Source organism: Kogia breviceps, chromosome 4, assembly GCF_026419965.1.
Source record: "Kogia breviceps isolate mKogBre1 chromosome 4, mKogBre1 haplotype 1, whole genome shotgun sequence".
NCBI lineage: Eukaryota > Metazoa > Chordata > Mammalia > Artiodactyla > Physeteridae > Kogia > Kogia breviceps.
The window spans coordinates 8,279,113-8,306,952 of record NC_081313.1 but is presented as its reverse complement, the minus strand read 5'-3'; the positions used below and the strand labels follow the sequence as shown (position 1 = coordinate 8,306,952).

At 46.7% G+C, this 27,840-nt stretch overlaps 2 protein-coding genes across 4 annotated transcripts in view; one reads left to right on the top strand and one right to left on the bottom strand.

Moving 5' to 3' along the window:
• The window catches only part of CCT5 (chaperonin containing TCP1 subunit 5), a 13,753-nt gene extending 2,116 nt beyond the window's left edge, over nt 1-11,637 (bottom strand). The window contains exons 1-9 of one of the 2 annotated variants that reach the window (XM_059060938.2): nt 11,299-11,637; nt 10,855-11,163; nt 8,079-8,139; nt 7,451-7,615; nt 6,111-6,309; nt 4,180-4,372; nt 3,948-4,097; nt 1,415-1,534; nt 643-828 (exon numbers count right to left, since the gene is read on the bottom strand). In XM_059060938.2, the coding sequence (XP_058916921.1) occupies nt 643-828; nt 1,415-1,534; nt 3,948-4,097; nt 4,180-4,372; nt 6,111-6,309; nt 7,451-7,615; nt 8,079-8,139; nt 10,855-10,959 (1,179 nt within the window). In that variant the 5' untranslated portion in view covers nt 10,960-11,163; nt 11,299-11,637. Of the gene's footprint in view, nt 1-642; nt 829-1,414; nt 1,535-3,947; nt 4,098-4,179; nt 4,373-6,110; nt 6,310-7,450; nt 7,616-8,078; nt 8,140-10,854; nt 11,164-11,298 lie in introns of those variants that run through there. The other variant, XM_067030796.1, reaches the window with a different exon arrangement.
• On the top strand, nt 11,083-27,840 carry ATPSCKMT (ATP synthase c subunit lysine N-methyltransferase). Of its 2 annotated transcripts, XM_059060941.2 has the most exons (6): nt 11,083-11,402; nt 17,292-17,581; nt 19,354-19,491; nt 20,980-21,030; nt 25,091-25,158; nt 25,596-27,840. In XM_059060941.2, exons 1-5 carry the CDS (start codon nt 11,390-11,392, stop codon nt 25,139-25,141), a joined length of 543 nt encoding a protein of 180 aa, XP_058916924.1. In that variant the 5' UTR covers nt 11,083-11,389; the 3' UTR covers nt 25,142-25,158; nt 25,596-27,840. The 2 variants fall into 2 exon arrangements, with proteins under 2 accessions (XP_058916924.1, XP_058916922.1); XM_059060939.2 differs by lacking the exon at nt 25,091-25,158 and having other exon boundaries at nt 27,455-27,840.

Genomic DNA, 27,840 nt, shown 5'->3' with positions numbered 1-27,840 from the left:
TAAGTGCTTGCGGGTCCTGGAAATATCCCTACCCCGTCCCCAGTAATATCCTTGGTTACAGACCGGCGCCAGAAGGCTCTTTGCCAGATGGTTTCTATCTATTCTACTTTTCCTCCCTATAATGTAGTTTAAAAAAACCAAAACACAGGGCAGCCAGGGACCCATTCCAGGACCTATGCCCAAGTGAAGGGGGTCAAACAAAAACGACAAAGAAACACCCTTACAGCGAGTCTTACTCATCTTGATGCACTAAAAACCTATTCCTGGTGAATGGAGAGCATATGCCCACGGTTACCACTCGGGTTCCCCACTTATTACCTATGAGACAGAGGAAAGGCAAGTGGCCTCGCAGACCCAACAGTGGAACACGGTCTTCGGCATCTTACGTTGTGACATGTCTTTTTTTTCCCCGGCCGCAGCACAAGGCTTGCAGGATCTTAGTTCCCTGACCGGGGACTGAACCCAGGCCCTGGCAGTGAACGCGTTGAGTCCCAACCACTGGACCGCCAGGGAATTCCTATCTCTAAGAAAGATGCTGTCATCTTTCTTAAGGTAACCATGTCTCAGTTAAGTACATTATGGGAAAAGCCAAATCACACTCCAAATTCTGAAAAAATGTAGGACACACAACTGCGTTCTCACCATCTTATTTCCTCCTCTGATGAAAATGGTGACGGCTCTGGAGTTCTTGCACTGCTCGATGACCAGCATCTTGTCTTTAGTGGTCCCGAATGAAATCTCCTTCACGAGGCCCGCAAAGCCCAGCTTCTCGGCCGTGAGCTCCGAGAACCTCGGGACGATGCGGCCGCCCGTGGCGATGGCGATCAGCTGACCGGGGGGGAGGGGACCAGGCTGGTGAGCGGGGACTCTCAAAACCGGACCACGGAGGAGCCACGCGTGACCCACGAGCACTGTGTCCAGCAGAACCTCTGCCCCAGCCTGGCCCAGGTTTCAAAGTCCGCCCCGAAAGCCTGCCTCACTGAACAAGCTTCTGAAGAGCTGGGCGTCCTGGTCAGGCTGCAGGGCGGCCCGGCGCCACGACCCTGCGTGCAGCCCTCAGCTCCCCACCCGTCCCCGCCACGAGCAGCCACGAGGCCACGCGTGCAGTGGCTCTCGGCACTGATGGGGCCGACGGCGAAGTGGGCAGCTTACGCTCCTGCCTCAGAGCGCCTACGAGACAGCCAGGGAGAGGGGAAAGCGTTTCCAAGTGCCGTGAAACGTCAGAAACACATGTAAAAATGGTGACGAACACTCTAGCGCTCTCCTCTCCCCCAGCGCACCCCCCTCCTATCTGTGGAGCCCTGCAGGGCACAGTGTGCTGAGCGCAGGCGAGCGAGGTCACTGCAGCATCACGTACAGAAACGCACCGTAAGCTCAACCCGCGTTCACAGTCTCTTCACAGGGAGCCTCCTACCTCGATTTCAGGGCCTCCGACCCAACGAACTGCAGGCAGGTTATTCTGAAGAAGTAAATGATTTGCTTCGTCGTCAAAGCCCCACTGGCAAATGGCTAGGTTAGCGCCAGTTTCTTTAATCTGGGGAAAGAAATGCCGCAATCATGTTAATAAAAAGTAAGTACTCCTTGAGCTCTTCTGTTTGAAAAAAGGTGAGAAACATAGCTCGGTGTGTAGGTGGGTGCATTAAAATAATGCACAGAAAAGAGAAGAAGAGATATCCAAACGTCTACCTTTTGTCAGCTCTAAACTCTAAATACTAAACACGTATCAACGGGAATCACCTCATTTTTAAACAAAGCATTAAACGTTAGCAATTCACGTGAACACCACTGTTACAAGTGAAGCAACACAAGGCACGTCAGCAAGGCCAAAACCCCGCCCCCGGGAAACCTAGGTCCACAGCTCTGTGTTGTCACAAACACCTATGAAGCAGTTTATCCGTGTGTGTGTTTAACAAAAATTGAATCTTGTGATACAATTTTCTGTAGCTTGCTTTTCGCACTTGAGTGGGCTACCCTCTGTGGAACAAGATACAGGCTAATTTACAGGCCGACAGAGGTGACCCTGATTCTAGTACGACTTTCCCCGGCCCCCAATCCCACAAATAGCTAAGTGGCTTGTCCCGGGACGGCGGCAGTGATCGGTACCGTCAACCCCTCCCCAGGCAGCAAGGACTATGCCGGGTCCCACAGCTGCCATCGCACTCCTGTCTCCACCCATCCACCTGGCTCTCCACCTCCTCCCCCACTTCCCCGACCCTCTGGAACCTTCCAGTGGCCCTCTGGATTCAGCACATCGCCAAACTCCTTCTTGGCAATGTTTCCTTTCCATTCTTGCTGTGAACGAACGCTGGTTGTCCCCTGAAAAACCAACGTGCCCGTGCCTCCTCCTCAAATGGCTATTTTCCCTCCCACATGCTCCAAGCAGGAGGGGCCCTTGCCTCTCCCGGCCACCCACAGCGTCCCTCTTTGGGTCACAGTCTCATTCCTGAGTGTTGGCATCCAGCCCCATCACCACTCCTGTTAGCATTCCTGGCAACCCCTACACCTATCAACACAGTCCACCTGACCGCCTTGGCATCTTGGTTCCTGTCCTCTTTTCCTGCAGGGCACCTCAGCCAGCACTCCCATGGCTACCCTAGACAGAGCCCAGATAACAAGCTTTCACTGACAACCCTGTGCCAGCATACCCAACCCCTCAGCCTGCTGCTCCCAGCCTCAGGACCTTTGTACATGCTGCCCACTCCCACCTTGCCGCAGCCTGGAAGCTCCTCACCCAGACATGCTGCTCTCACTTCTCTGAGGTCTCTGCCCACATGCCACGCCCTTAGAGGCCCTCTGACCAATGTCTGTAACAGTCCCCTGACCCGCTTTCCCCTTATTCTGCACCCCAAGAGCAAGCGCTCTGCTTTGTTTACTGCTGTATATCCAGTGCCCACAATGGTGTCTGATACGTTAAGCAGAGAGATATACCATGAAAGCATAAAGGAACTCAACCGTTCCCCCCTCCCCTCAAAAACACTGGAGCAGCTTCTAGTTTGTTGGCTATGATAATGTTTTAATAGAGACCCATGTTCATGTATCCTGAGTGCTGGTGTTTTAAACTCCCAAGGACAGAGTCCCCCAAAGAGGAACCGTTTCGTCGGAGAGCAGGCACGTGTAAAACGTCAATAGCCAGAGAAAAAGTTAAGAATTTATCAAATCATACTCTTGACTTGTGTAAGCAATGAACTGGGAGGACTACGAGTGCATTCTGGTCTGACTTCGGTTGCTCAGCAACTCTTTTGTCTAAAAGTTACACCTGGAAGTCCCAAACACGCGGTGAGCTGCGCTACAATTGTTCAAGCCTGGCACACACTCGCTCAGATGCGTCCAGGAGAACAAGCACGTAAAATCCGAAGTGCAGCTCCACATCCCCAGGCCGAGTCGTTCACGCGCCCCCGACGCGTTACCATTTTAAGACTTGCCCCCTTAGCCGTTCTGTGCCATTTGACTTTTTTCTCACCGTGAATGTTTATCCATTTGATAATTTAAAAGTAAAGGAGGGGCTTCCCTCGTGGCACAGTGGTTAAGAATCCGCCTGCCAATGCAGGGGACACGGGTTCGAGCCCTGGTCCAGGAAGATCCCACATGCCGCGGAGCCACTAAGCCCATGCGCCACAACTACTGAGCCCACGTGCCACAACTACTGAAGCCCGCGCGCCTAGAGCCCGTGCTCCGCAACAAGAGAAGCCCCCGCTCGCCGCAACTAGAGAAAAGCCCGCGCACAGGAACGAAGACCCAACGCGGCCAAAGATAAATAAGTTTATATATACAAAAAATAAGGTTTAAAAAAAAAATAAAGGAAAAAAGTCTATACTTTTAATACCCTATTTGTAGCCACATATATCAAGATTAATACAGATCAGCACCACATGTATTTACTACCTGGAGCTAACTAACTGCTTCCTTTCAGAGTTTTAAATTTCACCAAGAGCCACGGTAAAACTTACCTGCCGAATCATCTCCTCAAACTTCTCCTTTTCATATTTCTGGAGGGCTTTAAAATCTTCTACAGATGTCACATCCAGCTTATGCTTCGTCTTTGGTTTCGGCGGTTCAAATGGACACGTTAGGATGGCAATCTTAGCATCTTCCACTTGCTACGGTGAGAGACAGAAACGTAAGAACCAACCAGTGGGCTAAGGAGGGAAAAGCCTGACGCTGCAGAAGGCGCTGACTCACTTTGGGCATCTGCGGGTGACTGAAATCCTTGTCCACGATCACGCCCTTGATCAGCTTGGTGTCCTCCAGCCTCCCGCCCACCTTGCCTTCTACTTTGATGAGCTCGAAGTCCACGTCTCTGCGCTGCATGTCGGCCACAGTGAGGACAGCGTTCACGGCAATCTCGGCCATTTGTCGGTGACAGCTGTTAACCCTGAGACACAAGAGACGAACCTTTCGCGTTCACTGAGCAGTGACTGCAACCAGAGCACGACGCGCGGTGTGGTAACTCGTATGACACAACATACTGCGACCCGCAGATGCTGCACAGAAAGAATGCGCCACGACCTTCACCTTCAACCATCCGGAGCAGGGACCCCAAAGGGAATCAAAAACTGGGATGGGAAAAAATTCCATCTTTATTTTCACTAACAATAACTGAAATTTACTATTTCCTTCCATTATGAATATGCGTAAGAGACCAGTGAAGTACGGCAAGAACCAGAAATTTACCAAGACTGCCACTTTTTAATACTATTAACACTCTGAAGTCCAAAACAGAATGGGAAAGCGATGAAACCACCAAGGAGAAGCCAGTCTCATCCACAGGAGGTGCAGCACTTAATGAGAAAGGCCTGACCATATCAGTTACAGAGGGGGGACGTTATCTTTTTGGAAAGTTTTGAAACATCGGAAAAGACTGCTCAGTAATTTTAATTTGATTCTGGAGAAACCACAAGGGAACTCTAGTACTTGAAATACAGTGCCTGAAATCTTAGGTCACCTAGAACAGATAACCATGAAACTAAAAATACCGTGTGACCTAAGTAACTGATATACAACGTTTTGCTTTATGTTGAGGATATCTGGCCCTCGTTAATACATTTGGACATTTTCTATAGTAAAGACCTACACATACTGGGGTTTTATAAAGACCTGCAAATAAAGCAGGGTCAACTTAGAAAGCAATAATAACACATGATTTGTGCACTTCAAGAAAGGGTAATGCCTGCTTTCCAGGAGAAAAACAATGCTGTACTTGTGACAGAAGCCAGCCTGGGAAGTCACCCTTGCCCCGGAGCTGTCTCAGCTCAGACCTGCAACAAGGGGACAGCTGGCGCCAACGAAGACTTCTTTGCTTTAACACAGTGCTGCAGTGGATGCCTTTCCCCCAAGGCAGAAGGCAGTAGACATTTTTGTAGTACTTCCCCTGACCTCTAAGTTGAGACCATGTCTTCCTTCTTGGCACAAATTAAAAAATTTCTCAAACTGATATAGATAAGAAAAACAACAAAATAAGGCACCTTACACTGGATTTTTAGGCTACATTTTTAAAAGAGCCCATGAGTCTCTACCACTGCTCAAAGTTAAGTGTGTGCTGGGGCTGACGCTGCTTTGAGTCTCTGGGGCAACGACTGTGTCTTGCGTCCCCAAGACTTACTTGGCAGCAGGCCTGGCAAACAGTCAGTACTATGTAAATGTTACAAATGTAAGTCACTTTCAGCTTAAGTCAAACTTCAAGACTGCCCTTCATACTAAATCAAAACTCTGGATCATTAACTTGCTTGTTGAATGACTAAAAGCAGAACCTCCCCACTAAAAGGCTTCCTAGCAAAGAAATGGTAGAAAGAAGTGTTATGAAAAATTAATACATCCCACTAGTGGAACCTTTTGCTAACCCATCCTATCCTGCCAAATTAAAGAACTCTATAGTTTCCAAATACTGTCAAGAGGCCTTAATAACCAAACCTGGAAATTCAGCTTCCAACTAAAACACAAAATGCCCGTCTACATTTGCAGTAAAGACAGAGTAAACCAAAATAACAACCCACACCGAAAGCGGCTCATTAAGTCAACAGGAAACCATCAATGGTAACTCCCAGTTGCCTTTCTGAACAAGCACACAGACTCTGCCCACCCCGCGAACGCGCCCGGCAGCGCTGCACACGCACACTTTGGAGCCCAGCGTGGTCTTCGCGGTCTGGATCAGGGGCTCGGTGTCCTTCATGTCGACGAGGACACTATCGCTGATCCTGTCCAGGTACTCGATAGCGATGCGGGCGGCCTGCTCGTAGCCATCGGCGATCCTGATGGGGTGAATGCCGCGGTCCAGCAGCTGCTCGGCCTCTTCCAACAGGGCACCAGCCAGGACTGCGGACGAGACAGCACACACCTGGCTCAGGAAACTGCTAAAACTCAAAACAAATTAGATGCTGCTGCTGGAAATATGACGGTTCCAGAATTACGCTGGAAGCGTCTTAGAGGCTGAGGCCATCGAATCGAATTCTGCTTCGGTTCTAACGAAGTCCTAACAGGTATCTCTTACAGATGAATGTTCAATTCTTGGTGATATACAGAATGTAAAGAAAGTAAGTCGCAAACATTTTTACAAAGGGAAAGAAACTTCCTATGTGTCCTGGACCAGGGACTTCTGTTCAGGGACATTTACGTTGGCGATAAAAGGATTACAAAATTTGTTTATTATCCTCCCCTGCAACCCTGCCTTCCCCTCCCATTTCAGCATCACAAACATGAGGAGTTTGTTTTAATGCTGCTGCGTTCCAAGCACATCCAGAACACTGCTTGCTACCCAATGAATATTTGAAATATTTGCTGAATAAATTAATTCAAATTTCAAATACAGAAAAAGTAACATTAAAGATCCTCCCAAACTTTTAAAAAATTCAAATCTTCAGAAAAAATTTCAAGACAGTAAAGCGAACACTAGTTTACTCAATAACATTTTGTCGCATTTGTTTTCTCTACAGATGTGTGCCTTTTCTTTTCAACTATGTGAAAATTAGTTGCAGAAATCAGACATGCCACCCCTAAATACTTCAACACAGCTCCTAAGGAAAAGGCCATTCTCCTGCATCACTGTAACACAACTGTCGTACTCGGGAACCTTAACATCAATAAGATACTACTCTAATTCATGACTCACAAACGACCCCATATGTCCCAAACATTCTTCACAGCTAGGAAGAAAAAAAAAAAACAAAAAACACCAGGCATCCAACCAAGTTTTACACATTACAGCTGCCTGTCATTTCTCTTTAGCTCCTTTTATCTAGAATAATTGCCTAACTCTACCCCCCACCCCCTTCTTGTTCTTCTATGACAGCAACAGTCTTGAAGAGTCTGGGCCACTTGTCTTGTACCGTGTCCGTTTGGATTTGTCCGACTGTCTCCTCATGATTTAATTCAGAATAAACATTCTCAGCAGGCGTGTTAGGCCTGTAATATTAAATAACACCTCTTAAATGAGAAAGGAAATTTTGCCTTTTCTTACCAACCACTCCTGTGGTTCCATCTCCAATTTCATCATCCTGTGATTTGGACAGTTCGACCATCAGCTTGGCGATCTGATGATCGACATCCATCATGCTTAAGATGGTGGCACCGTCATTAGTTACGGTCACGTCGCCATCCTTATCCACCATCATCTTATCGAGCCCTAAAAGACACCAATGTTTAAAATGGCTTTGCCCTCTTGACCCAGTTCCTATCTAGGAATTTATTATAAATAAATAATTCAACATACATAAAGGAATATCTCCATGAAGACCTTTCTAGATTGGCTAATCTAAAGCAAAACACTGGAAACAATTTAAAATGGCTAAAAAATTATGGAGCATCACAAAATGTAACAGTCATCACAAAATATAATGTCACAAAAGACAACAGCTATGATTTAGAAAATGCTAATGGTAATTATGTTAAGTGGATAAAACATCTAATCTAAAATTGTATGTGCATTATGGCTGTAATCGTGTTTATGGTCTGGAATACACCAAAACGTTTGGCCATATGAGGGGGGAGGATGCCTCCCTTCATTTCCTAACTTTCGGCAAAGATAACGTATTGACTATTTATGATTTATGACTTTTGTTAAAAAACAGAGAATGTTAGTCTCTTACCATTTGGTCCAAGTGATGTTTTCATTGTATTTGCTACAGCCTTTGCTGCCATTATATGAGACTAAATGAAACAGAAAAAGCCAATATTCAAGTTACATATAATTTTAAGAGGTAAGAACATATGGCTGATGGTTATAAAAATCACTTATGACATATTTTCCATTCTCCAGAAGTAGCAGCAGACAGGGCCATATCTAACTGTGACCACTTCCCAACTGCTAGTGTTAGAAGACAATTTTTATGTAAAAGAACAGAACTAAGTGCTGTGTTCTCTCTTTAATCCTCAACACATCTATGAGGCAGGTTCTACGGACCCATTTTACAGCCCAGAGCATAGACAGTCTGACCTGACAGGCCTTGCAAGACCACTGTGCAACGCTAAGGTCACGTGAAGAGTCTGGCCGTCAACACACAGCACCTTGAACTGTCACACTAGGGTTTCCTGCACACTCCTCTCTCAGGTGGTCCAGCCAGTACACAACCCACAAGGTGGTCAATGCTGAAAATAACAGAAGCCTGAATGCATCCTTTCCTCCTTCCACACGATTCCACGCCTTTGTCTGGTGCCCTGTCTTCCTATTCTTGCCCTCACCAACCTAACCCTGATCCATCGCACCTTACCGATTTCCTGGTCTCTTAGCTCACCACCAAGAAATTCGTCCTCCATCCAGCTACGCCATCCATTTCTCTCCAACATGTTACTTTCCAGTCCCCAGCCCTGAGATGACTCCCCAGTACCTCAACTCTCAGGCGCAAAAGCTCCAGCGGTTCTTCAAAGCCCTCCGCAGCCTGAGCCCGCTCCCCTGCAGTGAGGACAGCCCGTGCCTGCTCCTCAACAGGCCCTCGGATCCCCGAAGCCCCGGTGCGCAGAAAACCCCCCGCCCATCAGAATCCTGACCGAGTCTCCAAGCAGTTCAAGCGCACACGTGCTGCGAAGCCTACCCATCTAACAGGTAACAAAACACACAAAGTCCACCAGGTTTGTGAAAATACTGGTAATCTCAAAATACACCTTGACCGATAGGTCTGCACAATGGAATTTTTACAGGATAATAACCACAGGGAGGTGGTATATATATTCTTAACCAGGGGTGATACTGCCCCCCAGGAGATGTGTGGCCATGCCTGGAGACACCGCTGGCTACCAGAATCAGGGAGGGGACCACAGTAGGTAGAGTCCACGGATGCTGCCAAACATCCTCAACAGGACAAACCCCACAACCGAGGAGGATTCAGCCCCGAGTATCAACAGCGCGGAGGCTGAGAAGTGGGCTTTAGACCGACCACTGGCTGCGGAGTCAGACAGAGGTGGGCTTGAACCGTGGTCCTGTTCTTTACTAGCGCTGGGACCTCAAGCAGTCCCTTAATTGCTCTGGGATCGTTTCCGATTCCATAAAATAGTACCTGTCTCAGAGTGCAGGAACTATGCGAAATGTGGCAGATGCAAAATAACCTGGGCCTTCTGTTATTCTGGGTGCATGTACTGGCTGTTACTTTCTCTGAAGTGAAAAATGGAACAGGATACGTAACACAAGTGGTGTGAGCATCTACCACAGACCAAAGACCGGGCGGCCACTCCTTACGTTACCCCGTTTACCTCTGCTCCTCAGCTCGACGGGGGTGTACTGCCCCCACTGGGTTGTGTAACTTGCCCTAAGTCAAACAAACAGCCCGGAGTAGAACTGTACTGCTTCTTAATTTAAGTAAAACCCCAAGAAACTAAGCAAACAGGGACACCTCAGACCTGGTGACACGGTCCATACACAGCAACGTCATGGATTCCATCCCAAATGCTACCTCCCCAAGTTTAGTTCTAATTAAATTGCGATTCTGTTCAAATCCCCTTCAATGGCTCCCCTCCCTTCCCTCAGGATAACATTTCGATTGCGAGGCATGCAAGAACTTCCACTTTTCGGAGCCATTGTAACCTAAAGTAGACTGCGCTGTTAACACTGAAGTGCTGTCTTCTACAACATGCCATGCGTTCTCCTGCCCTGGTCCTTGCGTTCGCTGTTTCCTCTTCCTAGAAGCGAGCTCTCTCCCGTTCAAAACATAACTCCACCCCTGATCAAAAGCCTATCAATCCTCTCTCCAACGCCTGAAGGACACCCTCCAACTTTTAACCTGCCACCCTTCCCAAAATTGGTGATTCTGGTCGCACACAGTCTTGTATTATGATTACTGGTGACAACTTTTCATCCCTGCTGTATTATGGTTATTGGTGACAACTTTTCACTCCTGCAGGTCGTTTTTAAATTTTAACGACTCCACGTCCAGGAATACGCCATGCATAAAGGGACTCAAAAATGAAATACGCTGTAAAAGACTAAGCCTTTAGGAAGCGACAAAGGAAATGAACCTCATTTCCTGTGGGGCTGTTGTAGGGACACCGCCTGAAGGCTACGAATCAGAGTCCTAACCGGCCAGGTGACCTGAGAACACCTCCGCTGCATCTTACTGCTGAAAACGCTGCTCGGAAGGACTGCAGGCTGGAGAAACCAGCGGGGACGCGCCTTCAACGCCTGTGAATTCAAGCCGCCCCACCCAACTCTGAAGGGCGCCTGCGGGCCACTTTAACCCCCAAATGGGACTAATGGCTTATACGCTGGCCTTTCCCGGGCCCGAGGCGTGGGCTGCAGGACTGGAGACCAGAAGGGCTCCCTCGAACTTTCCCCGGGAGCACGTGGCAGAACCACTGTGAAGTGGCGCAGGCGCAGAGCCACTGGCTTCGGCCGCGTCCCCTCATCCCACCGCCAGTGCGTCCCCGTCCCGTTACCTTGAGGGCCTCAAGTCCCATAAGACGAGACTTGCGGTCCTGATCCTTGATGATGAGGAAAGGGCGGCCATATTCATCGAAGGCGAGGGTCCCCACCGACGCCATGATGCAGCCACAGCAGTTACTCTCCCACAACCGGCGGAAACCACCGCGGAAACAAGAACACACTCTGCTCTCGCGGGAGGGCGCAAAAGCTCGCGCATGCGCAGTACAGGACGCCTGAGACTTATTTCTCACTAGAGACCAGTTTAACGCCGGACAGTACCTTCTGGAATCAGCGGCCTTCGGAAACTTCTATCATACAGGAAGCTGCGGGGGCAAGTTGGAAGACACGGACGGGGACTTGAGAACCCACAAGCCAGGAGTAGATAGAAGTTCAACATTTATTAAAGCTATAAAATGGACTATTTCTTGACAGTGGTTCCCAACGAGGAGCTCGCTTACCTAGAGCATTATTTTCTCCCTCCTTCCCACCCCGGCTCCAAGATGATGGTAGAGCCCACTTCCTTTTTTTAAAACTACCGGAGATTTCGCGATGGAGGGAGGAGGTGAGTGCGGCCGGGCGCGGTGGTGTGTTCGGGGCGCGGGCGCGGCGTGGGCCTGGGCGCGGCGTGGGCCTCCCGGGCCTGGTGGTTAGTCAGCCGGGATGTCAGCGATGCAGCAGGTCCGTGTCGGCGCGGCGGAACGGGGAGCCGCAGGGCCGCTGCTCGGTCTCGAGGTCTGGGGTTCGGTGCTCAGTGCTTGTGCCTGCGGCGCGTGCCTGTGCTGGTCCTGGTATCTGGCCACCAGGAACTGTTCTCAGCGCTTCCGAGCGAATAACTCACTTAATCCAGAACGATCTTCTGAGAAGTGGGCACTAGAGTCACACTGTCCGGGTGGGGATCACAGCTCTGCCACTTACTAGCTGTGTCTTTGGAGAAGGGACTGGTCTGCAAAAATGGCAATAATAACAGTAGCATGTCTGTTTCCAGCAGCTTTACGGATTCAGGGAGAACAGTGCTTGGTCCCTAGCAAGCTCTCTTTGTTTGTATTATGTGTTTGTTAAAGAGATTTGTTTGTATTTGTTAAAGAGATAACCGTTTTGCACGAATACTCCAGTAACTTGCCCAGAGTTAACCAGCTAGTAAGAAGCAAAATGGTCTGGCCTTGCGCTAAGAGTCCCACTCTGAAGCCGCGCGTTTGCTGCCTCTGGAAGCTCTTGTCCTGGAAACCCTATCTAAGTAATACCAGGTCTTCTGAATCTCCTCTTCTGCTTTTTCTTCGGAGTGCTGATCACGACGTAATACTTTCTAGGCTTAGACTAATTTGTTATGGGTTTCCAGTCTCCCTGCACTCCAGCTGCTGTAGAATAGGGACTTACCCTGCTGTATTATTCCTAGCCTTTATCGGCTGCTCAGATGTTGAAATGAGTGCGTGGGTTATAACATTTAACCGTGGCCTGAAAGTTAAGAACTGGCTTTCTCACTGGATGGTTGGTGGGGATCATTTAACCTCTCCTGATGCTTGGCCCACTTCAGTGATGCTCCGAGGACATTTTGGATTTTGGTCTCAATTCACTTTGGCTTGGCCAGTTCAGTGTTTCCTCATTCACAGTGATGAATCCTGTAATCCGTTTGGTTCATTAGATTGCCCTGAAGTATAGGAAATGTCTAATGATGTCCCCTATTCAGTTTATTTCCTGTTAAAACATGGAAAAAAAGTTTTTTTTCTGATGTCAATACATTCTGTATTTCAAAAAGACAAAAATGACGTTAGACCAGGACAAGAAAGGCTTCTTAAGGGACAAAATAATATACGTTAAAGGGATATAAAATATATGCTGTCGTTTTTCAGCCTGTATGTATATGCAAGTACATGGTGAACAGCCCTAAAATATTGTGACGTTCAAATATAAACCCCGCTTTAAACAAACGGCAGGTCCCAGTCCCCCAAAGGCCTGTCCTTTCTTCCTGGCCTTTTTCCTTTGGCTTGAACTTGGATAAGAACCCTGTACCTTTTTGTGCCTCTGTCACTGCCTCTAGCTTTGGCTGACCCAAATCTGTCACTGAAAATTGAGATTTTCAGCCATTATCAGAAGTCAGTAACTAGGCAAGCCTGGAGACAACAGAAGTTCACTCTTTTGGGTCATTTACTTTCAAAAACTGGCTCCCTCCAAGTGCTCAGAAATAGCCAGTGGTCCCCAGAGCTCTCATGTAAAGGAATGCTGCCATGTTCAAGAGAGCACATGTGACAGAAATCTTATGTCACTTATATGACAGTAAGTAGACTGAATCTAACATGTTCCATCCCGAGGATTAGACATTTGTAGAAGCAGTCTTGATTTTAGTTTTGAATCTTTAAGGATTGTTTTTCTCTGATAAAAATCAATACATTTTTTACCGAACGGACATAGCAATATTTTGGATATATACATTGGATTTACATAGTAACTTTTTCAAAAGCTTATGCAAATTTTTGTGAAGTTGAAAGACTTTTGCAGGTCTAAAAACTTGCCGCAGAAGATTGAGTGATTTCATCAAGGGTTACACTGCTGCCAGTGTTGACTTTTTTAAAAACACAAATGCTGTAGTGCTTTTGCTCAAGAAGTTTCATCCCAGTGCATAAGAATAAAGTACATGTTTAATCTGGCGTTCAAGGGCTCCCCCGTCCTTCCTGTTTTATCTCCCACCCTGTGCTCATCAGACTGATCTCCCGCCTTCCATGCCTTGGTTCCAAGGCGTCCGTCCTTCTTTTGAGAATGTCCCTTTTCTAATACAGGCATCCTTTGCTTTTTGAAAATGAACTTTACACCACTTTGCTTTTGTGAAAAACCTATATTAGCCCCTGTTTTCCCAAAGTGAAAGAAGGTTTTTGCTTTCATGACAAAAGGGGAAAAGGGAACGCAGCGTGCCGAGTTAGTTTGCAGGGAGCTGTCCCGGAGGCGGTGTGCACCCCGGCAGCGGGAGCAGCGCCGCCAGACTCCTTCCCCAGGAACCGCACTCAGCATCCAGCCGCCACAGCCCTGAGCTGTGTCTGGGAGCGTCCGTGCTTCATCTAGATTTCTTTTGCTCTAAGCCGTTTGGCTTATGAAAGATTTCATGGAAACACTCTGCTTTTGGACAGTGGGGGAAACCTGTACCCTCACGCCCCGCTCAGATTCTGTTTCTGCCGACACCTTCCCGGCTCCATCGTTGGGATCAGTCTTTCCTCCACCTCCTGTCGTATTCCCATGACGTTTGGTACACGTTAGAGCATCTCTCACAACCTGCCTTGTACCTGTCTCCACTGGGCCCTCGCCACTCACTCAGGCTAATGGGGGCCCTGAAGAGCAGGAGTGCTTCGTCACATCTTTTGCTGATTACGTTGAAGGGCCCGTGTGTACACAGGTGAAACAGTTTGGGGCATCTGAGTCGTGTTGGTCTAATCAACTCCCTATCGGCCTATGCTGACTAGAGAAACAGTCCATCAACAGACAAATGGATCAACAAAATGTGGGCTATGCATACAGTGGAATATTAAATATTTGGCCATAAGAAGGAATAAAGTGCTGATACATGGTACAGCATGGATGAATTTTGAGAACATGCTAGGTGAAAAGTCACTCACAAAAAGCACATACTGTATGATTTCATTCATGAAAGTCTGCTTTCTTTAGAGACAGAAGGCAGATTTGTGGCTGCTCAGGGCCAGAGGGTGAGGGGGAGGATGGGGGTTGATGGCTAAAGCATTAGGGGTTCCTTCCGGAAGTAATGAAAAAGTTCTGAATTTAACTATGGTGATGGTTACACATATCTCAGTCTATTAAGAACCTTTGAATTGTACACATCAAATGGGCAAGTTGTATGATATATGAATTATATCTCAATAAAGCTGTTAAACATTATTGAGCTCCCCGTGATCGTATTGAGAGTAATAATAATAGAGGCGAGTAGCCATCACTTTCTCTCTGGGGCTGTGCTGAGGGCTTTATATGCATTGTTTATTTAACTGACCCAGTAACTCTGTAAGGATGGTATTATTTTAGAATCTTACAGGCAAGGAAACTGAGCCTTAGCCACAGCTTAACTCGTGCCACACAACCCGTCCAGTTCTGAGACTCCAGTGTGGCTGGAATCTCCCTAACACTGTCCTCTACAATTGGAATGCCTGCAGGAGGATTTTACACAAGGCGTGACAGATGTGCCTTGACTTAAAAAAAAAAAAAAAAAAATCAAATGCACTTCTATTAGCATTCCTCCATACAGTGCGGAAAAGTATAAATGAGAATGTATTTAAAACTCTGGCTTTCTGTCAAACACAATCACTGTCCTAAACTTTACTTTTACTTTACGTCCATCGCCTGCATCAGCAGTAGACTTTTGTTGTTGTGTCTGAACTGGTTTTCCTCTGTGACACTAGTTGTAAAACTCACTTTAGGGGACCTCGGGCATCAACAACAAAGCTTCACCGAGCGGGAGATGCTGAGGTGGGTCGGCTCCTCCCCGCACCCCCCAAGCAGTGACTCACAGCCGTGGGCCGGCTTCTGGTGTGTCCTGTGTTCACGTTTGGACCTCACCACGGCTGTGACGTTACCACATCTTATGGGTATGGTAGGCGGAAATAGGTCCATGTTTGAATCCCCGGACCCTGCGAGGCCACTACCTGGGGAGCCAGTTGGCAGATGTGGTTAAGTTAATGACCTTGACGTGGGGGAATTATCCTGGCTTGTCTGGGTGGGCCAGTGTGCTCACAAGGGGAGGATCCCTTTCCTATAAAGGAAAGGGGGGCAGGGCTGTCAGAGGAGGTGTCTCGATGGAAGCAGAGGCTGAGCGATCTGGGACCAGTGGCTGAGGAATGCGGGTGGCCCGTCATACCCTAGAGCTTCCAGAAGGAACACAGCACAGCCAGCCTGTTTCAGACATCTGACCTCCAGAACTGTACGTTAATAAATGCGTGTTTTTGTTTATTTATTTTTACACACACACACACAAACACACACACTATATTTTATTTTTACAGGAGATAAATAGACTGACACCAAGCATTGTAAACGGATGACCACAACAAAAGCAACGATGACTGCAGTTACCAAACACGAAACACACTCCTATTACGTCATAACATTGACATTCAGTCCAGTTATCCTCCACTGTCACAGCTCCTTTACTCTGCAGTGAAAATGGATTTGTATATTTTTTGCCTCTAGGTCCTTGTGGGGTTTTTTTTTTAATTCAAACAGAAAGTCACAAAAATTATAATCATCCTCATCAGCCATGCGTGTTGTTTTAACCCACCAACTTGTGGTAATTTCTTACAGCAGCAGCAGGAGACTAACCCAGTGGGCCTTTTGTACGGCTTATTAACGCCAAAACTATGAGCACTAATGTCTTCGATGGATAAGACTTTGTTGTCGCCCCTCCTCTCACTCTCCCTCCTCCTACAGATTCCTGTGGTTTTGGTCTTAGCGCCTCGGCGAGATCGACAGCTGGTTCAGGGCCGCGATGGTCTTGTTCCCTGTGGGGTCCACGTGCTGGGCGCTGTTCCGAGTGCTCTTCCTGCTTCCCTTTGTTTCATCCTCACAAGGATCCCATGATCCTCACCTTACAGAGGAGGAGACTGAGGTTCAGAGAGGTGAAGGGTCACAGCTCTTAGTGAGGGGCGGGGCCAGGGTCCTGACCTTGGCGGCCTCTGCCGCAGGGCCCTTCGCCTGTGCGCTGTGCTCCTCATTAAGCCATTCAGAAATTAATTTCAAGTCAGTTTCAACTTAAAAAAATTGAGATCCTATTAGGAATAAGTTCTAAAGGATAAAAGACAGGAGGAGGATATGTAAGTTACCGTTTGTTTCCTCTGTAATCAGTGACTAGAGTTTGCCTTATTCTGTGATTGTGATAGCATTGAAATGCTTATTTTGTTTTGTTCTTTGTGGATCCGCTCTAAAAATCTCCTTATTACCATATTTAGTAAAACCTGAATTTTGTCTCCCCTGTTACTTCAGAATTGAATTTGTACAACTGCATTATTGATGCCTGACCAATTTTGAGGTAGAATACTTTCATCCTATTTGAAATAGGGTAATAATCAGACATTTTCATGCTTTTTTCTTTATGGGACTTTGTTCTGAACCATAAAAATATGGAGTACATAGTTAATATTTGAATTAATGGATACTGATTGATAAAATACCAAGTAGATGGGAACACATTGTTTTCTAAGGGTGATGCCTAGAAAAAAAATCAATACGTTGGAAAGAAAAGGTTGTAGTCTTCCACGAGGATTGAATAATTTTCTGTAAAACGCTTTAGTTGCTGGGCTCTAGAACTCGTCGTGGAATTCTACATTTGTAATTTAAATTGTATTGAGCAAAATTAGCCTTTAAAAAGCATGAGTTTATTTTGTCCGTAAGAATTGCAAAAAAAATACACTACCTTGGATTTCCAACTTGGTGCTGCATATATCTTTTCTGCTTGCTCTCAATCCAGGGACACCCCCAGAAACACTTAAAGAAGAAAGGCAGTCAGGATGTGTTCCACCTGCAAGTCTTGAGGGCAACAGTTTGAAGAAAAGCAGTTGGGGGTTCTTATTTACTGGCCTTGTTGGGGGGACGCTGGTGGCCGTGTACGCCGTGGCCACACCGTTTATAACACCAGCTCTCCGAAGAATCTGTTTGCCTTTTGTACCTGCGACTGCAAAGCAGATTGAAAATGTTGTGAAAATGTTGCGATGCAGGAGAGGACCCCTGGTAGACATTGGTAGCGGCGACGGACGTATCGTGAGTTATGCAAAGATGTTTTAAGGTTTATGTTTCTTTAGGTTTTCAGGTTTAAAATTTCTGTTTCACATTTCTTGTGAGGCTTATGCAAAGACTTGCTAAATTGACAGCTTAATGAAGTAGTCAATTAATTTTGTGTTTGTTTGGCTGAACTTCTAAGCCCTCCAGCGGGATTTTGGAATTTATTTTTCTCAGATTTAATTTTTCTTAAAGGCGAAAGTGCACTGTAGATCTGCCAGGTAAAAAGGAACAATTAATTTGTAATTATGAAATTGTCCATTAAAAAACTTAGGCACTAGAGGTGGCATAACCAGAAGAAACGTGTTAAGTCATGTAGTTTGTTTGACAGTTTTTGCATCATAAATGCTTCTCCATTGACCTGTATTTATACAAGTGTCATAATTCCTGTGTGGTAATATTGAGTTAAATAGGGAAGAGCCAATGTGTTGAGCCCCACTTATCCAAAAATCAGACTTTCAGTGACTTCAGCTCATTGTGACCCCAGCTGGGAACCTGTAAATAAAGACTCAAAGCCACTGACTGGCCAAGGGTGTCCCTCGCTGGGCAGGGTGGCACCATCTTTAGGCCTCCACCCGGATGATGAGCAGAAAGTGAGGATAGCAGAAGTATAGGCTCGTGTTCTGGAAACATTTACTGTGGAAACCTGCAGGGTACAGCACCTTTCACTGCCCCTGCAGACGTGGACCCTGCAGTTTCATGGTAGCGACCTGGTGTGATCAGCAAGAGTGACTTGTTTGGAAGAAATCAGGAGATGTATGTATTAACTAGGAGGACATTTTAAAATCCAGATATGGGGCTTCCCTGGTGGCGCAGTGGTTGAGAATCCGCCTGCCGATGCAGGAGACACGGGTTCGTGCCCTGGTCCGGGAAGATCCCACATGCCGCGGAGCAACTAAGCCCGTGAGCCATGGCCGCTGGCCCTGTGCGTCCGGAGCCTGTGCTCCGCAACGGGAGAGGCCACAACAGTGAGAGGCCCGCATACCGCAAAAAAAAAAAAAAAAAAAAAAATCCAGATATGAACGCTTGACATCTCTGGATGGTCTCTTTCTGGTTTCTAAGAAAATGGCAAAGGGGCGACGCTGTAGTTACTTGGGAAATTGCCGTAGATGGGACAGTTCCTTCAGGGCTGCTCCCTTGAACAGTGGTGGCAAAACAGGGTGAGCAGAGACCCCAGCCCAGCCCACCGTCCCTCTCACCTTTGGAGGCCGGGGGCATTCGGCACTTGACTTTATTCTGACTCGTTCCATTTTGCTTTTTACCTGTTGCTGATGTTGAGCGAACCATCTTTAAATACCGAGGAAGTGGGTAATTAATGGCAGGTTCCTCACTGACCGGCCGCTCTCATTGCATGTTACGGCCAGTTCACAAAACGGTCTCCAGGCTCGCTCAGTTCGCCGGCCGCTGTGGCGTCAGCGTGGGAAGGACAAGGCCGGTTTTCAGAAACCTGTTGTCAGCCCCCCGGGCTGCGCCAGCCCAGAATGAATTAGGCAGCTGTCCAAAGCAAGCCTGGCTGTTCCCATGCTCAAGGTGAAGTCTTTGACAGAGAAATAAGAAAACTGAGTTTAAATGGACGGGCATTACGTTGTCCACCAGGCTATTGTAACTTCAGGGCTCCACCTTTAAATGGTGTCTTGAACAAACACCTTTCGGTTGGATGTTTTATGATTATAGACCATAAATAGGAAGTTTTCATATCATTTGACCATGTGAGTTGATGTTTTTCTTATTTTGAACATGGCCTCTCCCCACAGGTAATAGCAGCTGCAAAGGAAGGATTCACAGCTGTGGGTTATGAATTAAACCCCTGGCTCGTCTGGTACTCCAGATACTGCGCTCGGCGGGAAGGGGTGCAGGCGTCGGCCAAATTTTACATCTCCGACTTGTGGAAGGTAAGTAAGGCAGAGGATGGTGCTAGGAAACTCCACCCCCAAACTTTGTAATTTGTGATTAGTATGACTGAAAACTGAAGATATGTTAAAAGAAGAAGAAATATGAGTATATATTTCAGCATAATGAAGTGTGAACAGCTTTTAAATGGATACATTTTACAAATCAACCCTACTTTAGAGTCGAAACTTCAGGTTTATAACTTATAGGTCATGTGAATACTTAACATTTTATTTACTCAATTAAAAAGTTCTCATTTCTATTTATTATGCAGTGATAAGATTTTGATCCCTTTTGGAAGTCTTATACATCGTAATATAGGCATTAACTTGTTAATGTCATTCTTGGTAAATAGTAGGGGTGTGTGAGTGTGTGTTTATGTGTATATGTGTATGTATGTGTGTGTGAATGTGTGTTTGTGTGTATGTGTCTGTGTTTATGTGTGAGTGTGTGTTTGTGTATGTGTGTGAGACTATGTGCGTGTATGTGTGTGACTGTGTCTGTGAATGTATATTTATGTGTGAGTTGTGTACATGTGTGTTTGTATATGTGTGTATATGTGTGGTATACGTGTGTGGTTTATGTGTGTGAGAGTGTGTGTAGGTGTGTGTGAGTGTATGTGTGTTGAGTGTGTGTATGTGTGTGAGTGTGTGTATGTGTATACATACCTAGAGAAAGACAGATGGTGCAGGAGAAAAGAAGGGATCCACCAACCATGCTGTCATGGTTCCTTCATGTCTTCATAAAGCACAAGATATTTCCAAGTTTACTTTTTCTCTAAAAAGTGCCCTGTAATTTTCCTTAGGGATGCTCCATAAAATGCTTTTCTTAAATAAGAATTTCCCATTGTAATATTGTCATCAGTAGCTTATAAAAATTCACTCGAATTTTGCTTGCATTGTTTTTATTCTGTATATACGTAAATGATCTCTCCATAGAGTAAATAAAACTTTTATTGGGCACTAAGAATTTTGACCGGCGAAGCACTTTTCCCCCCCAGGTTTCCAACTAAAGACCATTTCATTGCATTTTTTACTTAGTATTTTAGAGAAGAGGAGGGGGACTAGAATTCTAAGGATGGCTCAACAGGAAAAACAGGTGGTTCTGGAATCCCTTGAGCTCTTGCTAAGCTCGTTTGGTAGAGAGTGGAGTAGAAAGTGGGCCAGGGGTGCAGAGGGCCCGGGCTACCTGCTTGAGCACCGGAGGTCACTGGGTGAGTCACTGCCTTTCTGACCCTTGGCCCTGGGCGGCCCTGCATGGAGTGGCTGTGAAGATGAGATGAGATAACTTACGGGAAACTTTGGGAGAACTGTAACAGGTGAACTAACACAGGCGAAAGTGTGAACGTGGAAAATCTTATAAAGGGCCACTCTTTGTGAAAACCCACTGTTGGGTGAAATGGGAAATTGCTACTCATTTTGAAATAAAACTTAAGCTCATGTTTGGCTTTCAAACATTAATCTGAGAATTGTTTTCTCCCTCCCCTTCAGGTCACTTTTTCGCAGTACTCAAATGTTGTCATCTTCGGTGTGCCCCAGATGGTGAGTATGCACCCTCCTGCCCCCTGCGCGTTTGGTTCTAGGTTGTGAGGGGGCTTCCAACGCGAACAGACCACCTCTCTCTGGCCTGCTCCCCCATGTGCAAAATGACAGCCTCCCGAGATTCTGAGGGAACATCGGCTTTTAGATCATTGGTTTAACAAAGTACTTCAGGGCCCTAGAAGATTAATCATAAAAGATCCAGTCTTGTAGTTTAAAACTTTTGCTTCAGATAAAGGTCTCAATGATCTACCTAAGCCCTGAAAATTCCAGTCCGAAAACTGCTTTATGAGCTCCTGGTGTCTAATATGGGTGGATATTTTCACGTTCGCTCACTTACATTCTGCTGAAATCACTTGGGAAAGTTAAGGGGATGTTCCCTTTGAGTTGATCGTTCCTTGGATTTTGCAGTGAGATGATTTTCAGGATGGATGAGCGTTGACTAGTTTCGGTTGACCTCAGTTGACTGATTTGTATTGAACTCTGACTCTGTACTTCACAAGTGAAAATGCTGCAGCATCAGACTGAAAGTGACCCTAAATTTAGCCTTTGGAAAGGTGACCAGAATGGGATGCTTTCATTGTAATTGTTGGTTTACAGACCATAGTAAGAAATCCCCCTTCACTTTTCAAAATATATAATTGTAGCCATAATAATCTTGCTAAAATTGGATGTTTGATGAAATGCCACTGTATGACTGATATGGTTTTTAATTTAAAAAAAAGAAATTTACTTTTTTTGTTGTTCTGCCTTCTTATTCATACCTTAATTTTTGTTTAAGATGTCTCAACGCTGGAGAAGTTTTGTCTTACTATTCGGACTTTCAGTGCAATGCCATTTTCTTTAAAAAGTCTATTTAGAAGTGCTTTTGTTAGATATTCTTGAAATTGACAGGAGTTTATATGTTCGTAATTCTTAGCAAGCCTAAAATTACGATGAAACCTCCGCATCTACACTTCCATTATAGAAATGAAAAGAGGTAGAAAGGCATGATCCCTGGTTATTAAAAAAAGAAAAAGAAAAGAAAAAAACTATTTAGGATCATAGAATTGCTATGGAATTTGATGGTTATTTCCTACTTATTGTGAAGTTTGGGCATTCTTTTGGAACAGTTAGCATTTTGGGGCAAATAACTTTAATTTGGTATCTGTACTTTCTAAAAATAGAAAGCTGATATTTATTCCTCCCTGTCTCGAGAGGCCCCATGGTGGCTGCAGCAGCTGTGTCCCGGTGGGGGCAGCAGTGACCTTTGCTGGGCTCTAGTTCCTTGTGCTTCTAACCACGTTTGTAGTCAGTTTTGGGAACTGTTCACTCAGGGGAAATAAGAGTCTGTTATTTTGATGAATACTGTTAACGATCATTGTCCGTTCTTCTGTACACAGAGAAATCTTAAACAAGGAACTCGCAGCATTTCACTGTTCCCAGAAAAAGGGAGCAGGTGAAATACATGGAGCACCCACTTTCCCTGGGATGAGAGGGGTTCGGCCAACTTGGAGTCTTCCGTGCAGGGGGATCGATCGGGGTGCAGGGCCCAGATGGCTTCTGTGGGTCTGGGGGCCCCGGTTTCCGGGTGGAGGGCCCTGCTTTCCCCCTTGTCACGCTTTGCCTACGAGGAGGCAGCGAGCGGCGGGGAGTGCTCCCCGGGGACTCGGGGCCGGCTCGGCCCTCTGCGGGTCGTGTGAGCGCTGGAAAGTTCTTCAACCCGTCTGGGCCCCATCATGCCATTTTCTGTTAATAGAATGCATTTCCCTGGCCAGTTTCCTGGCAGGGGCTCGGTGGCTGGACAAAGCCAGCACGGCAGGAAAGGTTTCCGATGGCAACTGAAGCACACGTAGTCCGTGAGAAGCCGGAGGACGCTGAGGGAGCTTCAGAGGTGGGGCCCCTGGTGTTAACACAGCCGCAGTCTGCTCCTGGTACCGGGCTGGTGCTTCCCAGCAGCTCTGTGCAGTGGTGGCTCGGATGAGAGCGGCCCTGACCTTTCACCCTGGGTATGTGCGTCCGGCGTGGCAGGAGTGAGGGCGCCAGGGGACCTGTCAGGCCAGCGCTAGGACGGTAAAGAGCCGCACCGAACACAAGCTCGTTCCCCGAGAGTGTCTTTCCGGGTTGTGGGGCAGATGGCTTGTGTCCCTGTTGAAAACCCGTCTGTGACTTCTTGCTACTTGGAAGCAGTGAGGGTAAGGCCTGGCCCTCCACGTGGCCCGAGTGGTCCTGCTCCCGCCAGCCCTCTGCGCACCAGCTCCATCCTTCTCTTGGCCCTTAAACCGCACTGTGTGGGGCTGTGTCCTTCCCTCTGACTTCAGTGCCCCCAGGTCTGGGCCTGGTTAGGGAGCGTCTGCTCAGCACTCGCAGGTCGGATGCCTTTTCCTTCGAGGAGCCGTCCCTGATCGCCCTGTGAGACAAGCCCCAACACCCCCGACTTCCAGAGCCCTCTCCTCTCTCTGAGGACACATGGCCGCACGCCTCCTTGTGCCATGGCTTTGGTGCTGTCGGCCACGGGCACTGCGCAGGAGCAGGGCGGGCCTGTCGTCCTCGCCGCCAGACCTCCGGCTCCGCAGCACCCGGCCCAGTGATGGCCCAGGAAACGTGTGTCAAACGAAAGGATGAATATCGTATAAACATACCCATTAAGTACGCTCTTCCAGTGGGCTGTTAAGTTTCATAACTTCAAAGGATGACTCCTTTAATTTTAGTTACGAATCCTGTTATGACTTGATGAATGAAAATACTATCATCATGTTCTGATCAAGAAACATGATTCATGACCGAATCATTTATCATTCATCCAGCAAGTGTTTATTCAGGGCCCACTAAGCATCAGACCCTGTTCTGCTCCCTTGGAATACTTCAGTGGATGAAAAAGAAAAACATCCCCGCCCCAAGGTATTTATGTGCTAGTGGGGAGAGCAGATATTCAGTGAGATGTCTGTGTACTGACAATAAAAGGGGGTCAGTGTCGTGGGGCTAACTGAAGCGAGAGAGGGACGGGGCAGAGACTGTCCTGAAAAGGGGACCCGTGGAGGCGAGGGGGGAGCCGTGTGGCCGGGTGGTCGGGAAGAGCGGTCCAGGCAGAGGAACAGCCACTGCGAAGGCAAAGGCGCCGAGGGGTGTGTGCCTGCAGGTGCCAGGAGCAGCGGGGAGGTGGGCGGGGAGAGGTGAGGTCCGAGAGGAGACGGGGGTTGGACGGGAAGGACACAGGCTGCCATGGGGAGCAGACGGCGGGGGGGTGGGCAGGGGATGGGGTCTGAGCTCTGGCAGGTATCCGGTCGTCCATGGAGCAGCTGGTGAGAGGTGCTCCAATTCCGGACGCGTCGTAATGCCTCGTGAGGAGAGAACGGACAGGGTGAGCAGGCAGATCCAGTTGGGGGCATGAGGGAGGGAGGAGCCCGGGGTGCCCCGAGGTGTTTGGCCTGAGCTGCTGGAGTTTGCTGAGCCCGGAAAGGTGCAGGCAGAGTGCTCAGGGGTGAGAGGGGAGACCAGGAATTCCACGTGGCCTGTGCAGTCTGGGATGCGTGTGGGTAGGTCAGGTGGGCGGCAGTGGACGCCAGGAGTCTGGGGCGCGGGAGGAAGCGCTCGTGGGGCATTAGTGCCAGGAGTTGAAGTGAGGAGTGGCCGAGGTCACCTGGGGAGGGGGGCCAGAGCCGTGTAAGGCCTGAGCCCTGGCCCCCAGCAAAGGACTCCAGAGGAGAAGGCGGTGGAGGGGGAGGGGAGGGGCGGGGAGGGGAGGGGGAGAGCGGGTGTGTGTGTGGGTTACTCCAGAAGCCGAGAGAAGCCCGTCCCAGGGAAGAGTGACCAAGCTGCTTGGAGCTGCGGGTGCATTTCGCTAATGTATCTTACGCCTTTGAGCTGGTTTTAGCTTATGTTTAAAGTTTTGAAGATGTAATTAGAATACGATGAGTTCGTGTCACTTTGAAACGTGTAATTGTATGAATAATTTTGAATTTCATTAGGCGGACATGGCACATCCCGGCTTCTCTTTGTGTATGATATCGAAGGTTTGTTGCATATTTATGTGTAATTTAGTCAGTTAATTTCTTGTGATTGAAATAGTGCCTTTCATTTGTAGGTTTATCTTGACTTAGCACATGACAGTCATTTGGAAATAAAAGATCTGTAAAAGAGAGAAGAAGAATGGTAATGTGAATAAATTTATAATCATCCTTTCTGTGAATAAAATTACCATAAGAAACGTCTGATATTTGGGAAAAAAAAGTATTGTCCTTTTCTTTGCTTATTTAATTTTTTTCTTCAAGGAACAAAACTTTTCCTTCTTTTATTTTTTAAAAAAGCAATCTTTTACTAGCTGTTAAAAGAATGGAAATATTCCATCCTTAATGGAATTTATTCTTTGTTATCTTGGTATTGATTCTAATGAAGAATCATAATTCTGGCTGACTGCAGCCATAGGTCATGTAGAGGAGTTTTTCCAAACCTTTCTTTAAAGATATATAGGTGAGGAATAAAATCTTCCTAGAAGCCCTATTGATTTGTTCATCTTGATTTAATTGATTACTTTTAAAGGGAGTAGGTTTTGCTCAGATCTTGGTTTCTAAATATCATTTCTCACTCAGAGGAACCAGGAATGTTTGAGAAATGGCTGATCCCAGGGCTGAGGAGGGGAAGATACAGAAGCCTGGAACATTTTGTTGGGCCCAAGTAGCAGGAGGTGCTCCGAACGTTTGATGGGGCACATCCACAGGAGAGAGAAGCCAGCTTGAGGGAGTTCCCAGTGGCCAAGCTGGGACAGTTTGTGTGCTAGAATAAACAAGGACGATGGCGGGTTGTAGCCCATTGAATGAAGTGAGAATCCAGGAGTTCACACTTACAGTGATGGAGAGATAGAGGGGAAAGCTATTCCTGGACGTTTTGACTGTCGATCTGGGAGGAAGGATGGAATTAGCAAATTGCCACTTGCAATCCTTACAGTAAAACTTGACTCAGGCAGAATCATCAGGAATCCTGCATTGAGTGGGGGCATCTGGACGAGTAACAGGACATACGCATCTTCCCGCAATTGCTTACCCATTGTAAAGGAGCAGTAGTAACCACACTGGAGACACCAGAAGGTTCCTTGACCGAGTGGTATGTCACCCTCAAAGCAGGAGGACCCCGTGGCCTCGGGACCGCGGAGCCCCGCTCGTGGGCCGTTGCCAAGGAGGCACGCAGCAAGTCACCATGAGCGCGCGTCAGAGGGACGCCCGGTTCATAACTGGCCTGTGTCCTTAAAAGAGGTTATTGTCGTGAGAGACTAAAGGAGGCTGAGGAACCATTGCAGCTCCATGCAGTGTGGGAGCCCAGCTGTGGGACAATGTGAAGGACATTACTGGGACATTTGACAAAATTGGGATGCTATTGGAATTATTATTACTGGAATGCGATCTTAAATCTCCTGAATTTGATAATTGCGCTGGGTCTCACCGAAGTACCAACGAGTAAAGGGCCATGTTGTATGCAACCTGTTCTCAAGTGGTTTAGAAAAAATGTTCAGAGAGAGGGGAAGAGAGCAATAAGACAAACTTAAAAATTGGTGAACCTGGGTAAAGGAATACAGGAGTTCTTTGCTCTATTCTTGCAACTTTTCTATAAATTTGAAATTATTCCAGAATAACAAATTAAAGGAATAAAGTAGAAAAGCTGTCTTTAGGAGGTGAAGGTGGTAATATAATTTTAGGACCTGAAGATAAAATTTTAAGCAGCTGTTAATTTGCTGACATAATTACAATGTCAGTACTCTTAGAAAGCAGTAAAACTCCTCCTTCACAGATAGATTAGTAATAAAATTACGCAAAAGTGATGAGGATTTTATTTTTTATAAGTTATGTTGATGATCAGGAAATTAACCGTCAGTGTATTGATGCATTTTTAAAAACTATGAAATATTTCATCATATTTCAAGAATGTGTGTATTTTTTCATGGTCTAATTATACCATTTTTTGTTGATTTTAGGTGCTGTTGATTTTAAGATGTACTGTTGCTGTTGGGAAAGAAAAAAAATGTTGCCAATTATAATTCTAAGACAATATCAATTGTAAGATGTATCCTGATTTCAGACATGTTAAAAATGTGGAAAAAGATAAGTAATTGAGACAGGGTAGATTGAAATGTTTAGGTAGGTAAATAATTTAAGGCCACTTCTCACATTAATTACTGCCGCATCATGATTTTAGTCAGGAAAGTGGAACTCTGTGATACACATCTGCTATAAATGGGAAATTTTATAATTGATACTAGAATATTCTTGTAACTGTTGTTCATGTGACTTCTGTATTTTAATGGATTATTTGATGATGTATTTATGCCCAGGAGTGATCTTTTTACAGTCGGCAGTTTTGCACAGGTTTTTTTCAGGGATGCAGATACAAAAGGACACTGAGAAATCATTTCCTCCAACTACCCGCTCACTGAAATGATGGCTGTTGTTCTCCACAGATGCTGCAGTTGGAGAAGAAGCTTGAGCTTGAACTTGAGGACGAGGCTAGAGTCATTGCTTGCCGGTTCCCCTTCCCACACTGGACCCCGGCCCGGGTCACTGGGGAGGGGATAGACACCGTGTGGGCTTATGATGCCAGTTCTCTCAGGAGAAGTAAGAAAAGGCCCTGAAGATCCACGCATTTCCAGTTGGTCATTCAAATATAAACTTTATCCAGAGAGTTTTCTGAAGTGTTGGGGGTCTTTGATTTTATGGAGACTTAAGGCTGTGTCTTCAGCAAAGAGTATATTTTTCCTTGTTATGGAATGAGAAATTATTATTGCTTTCCTTAACTTTTGGAGAAAATAAACACGTTGAGGACAGCAGGTAGATTTAAAGCCCCTTT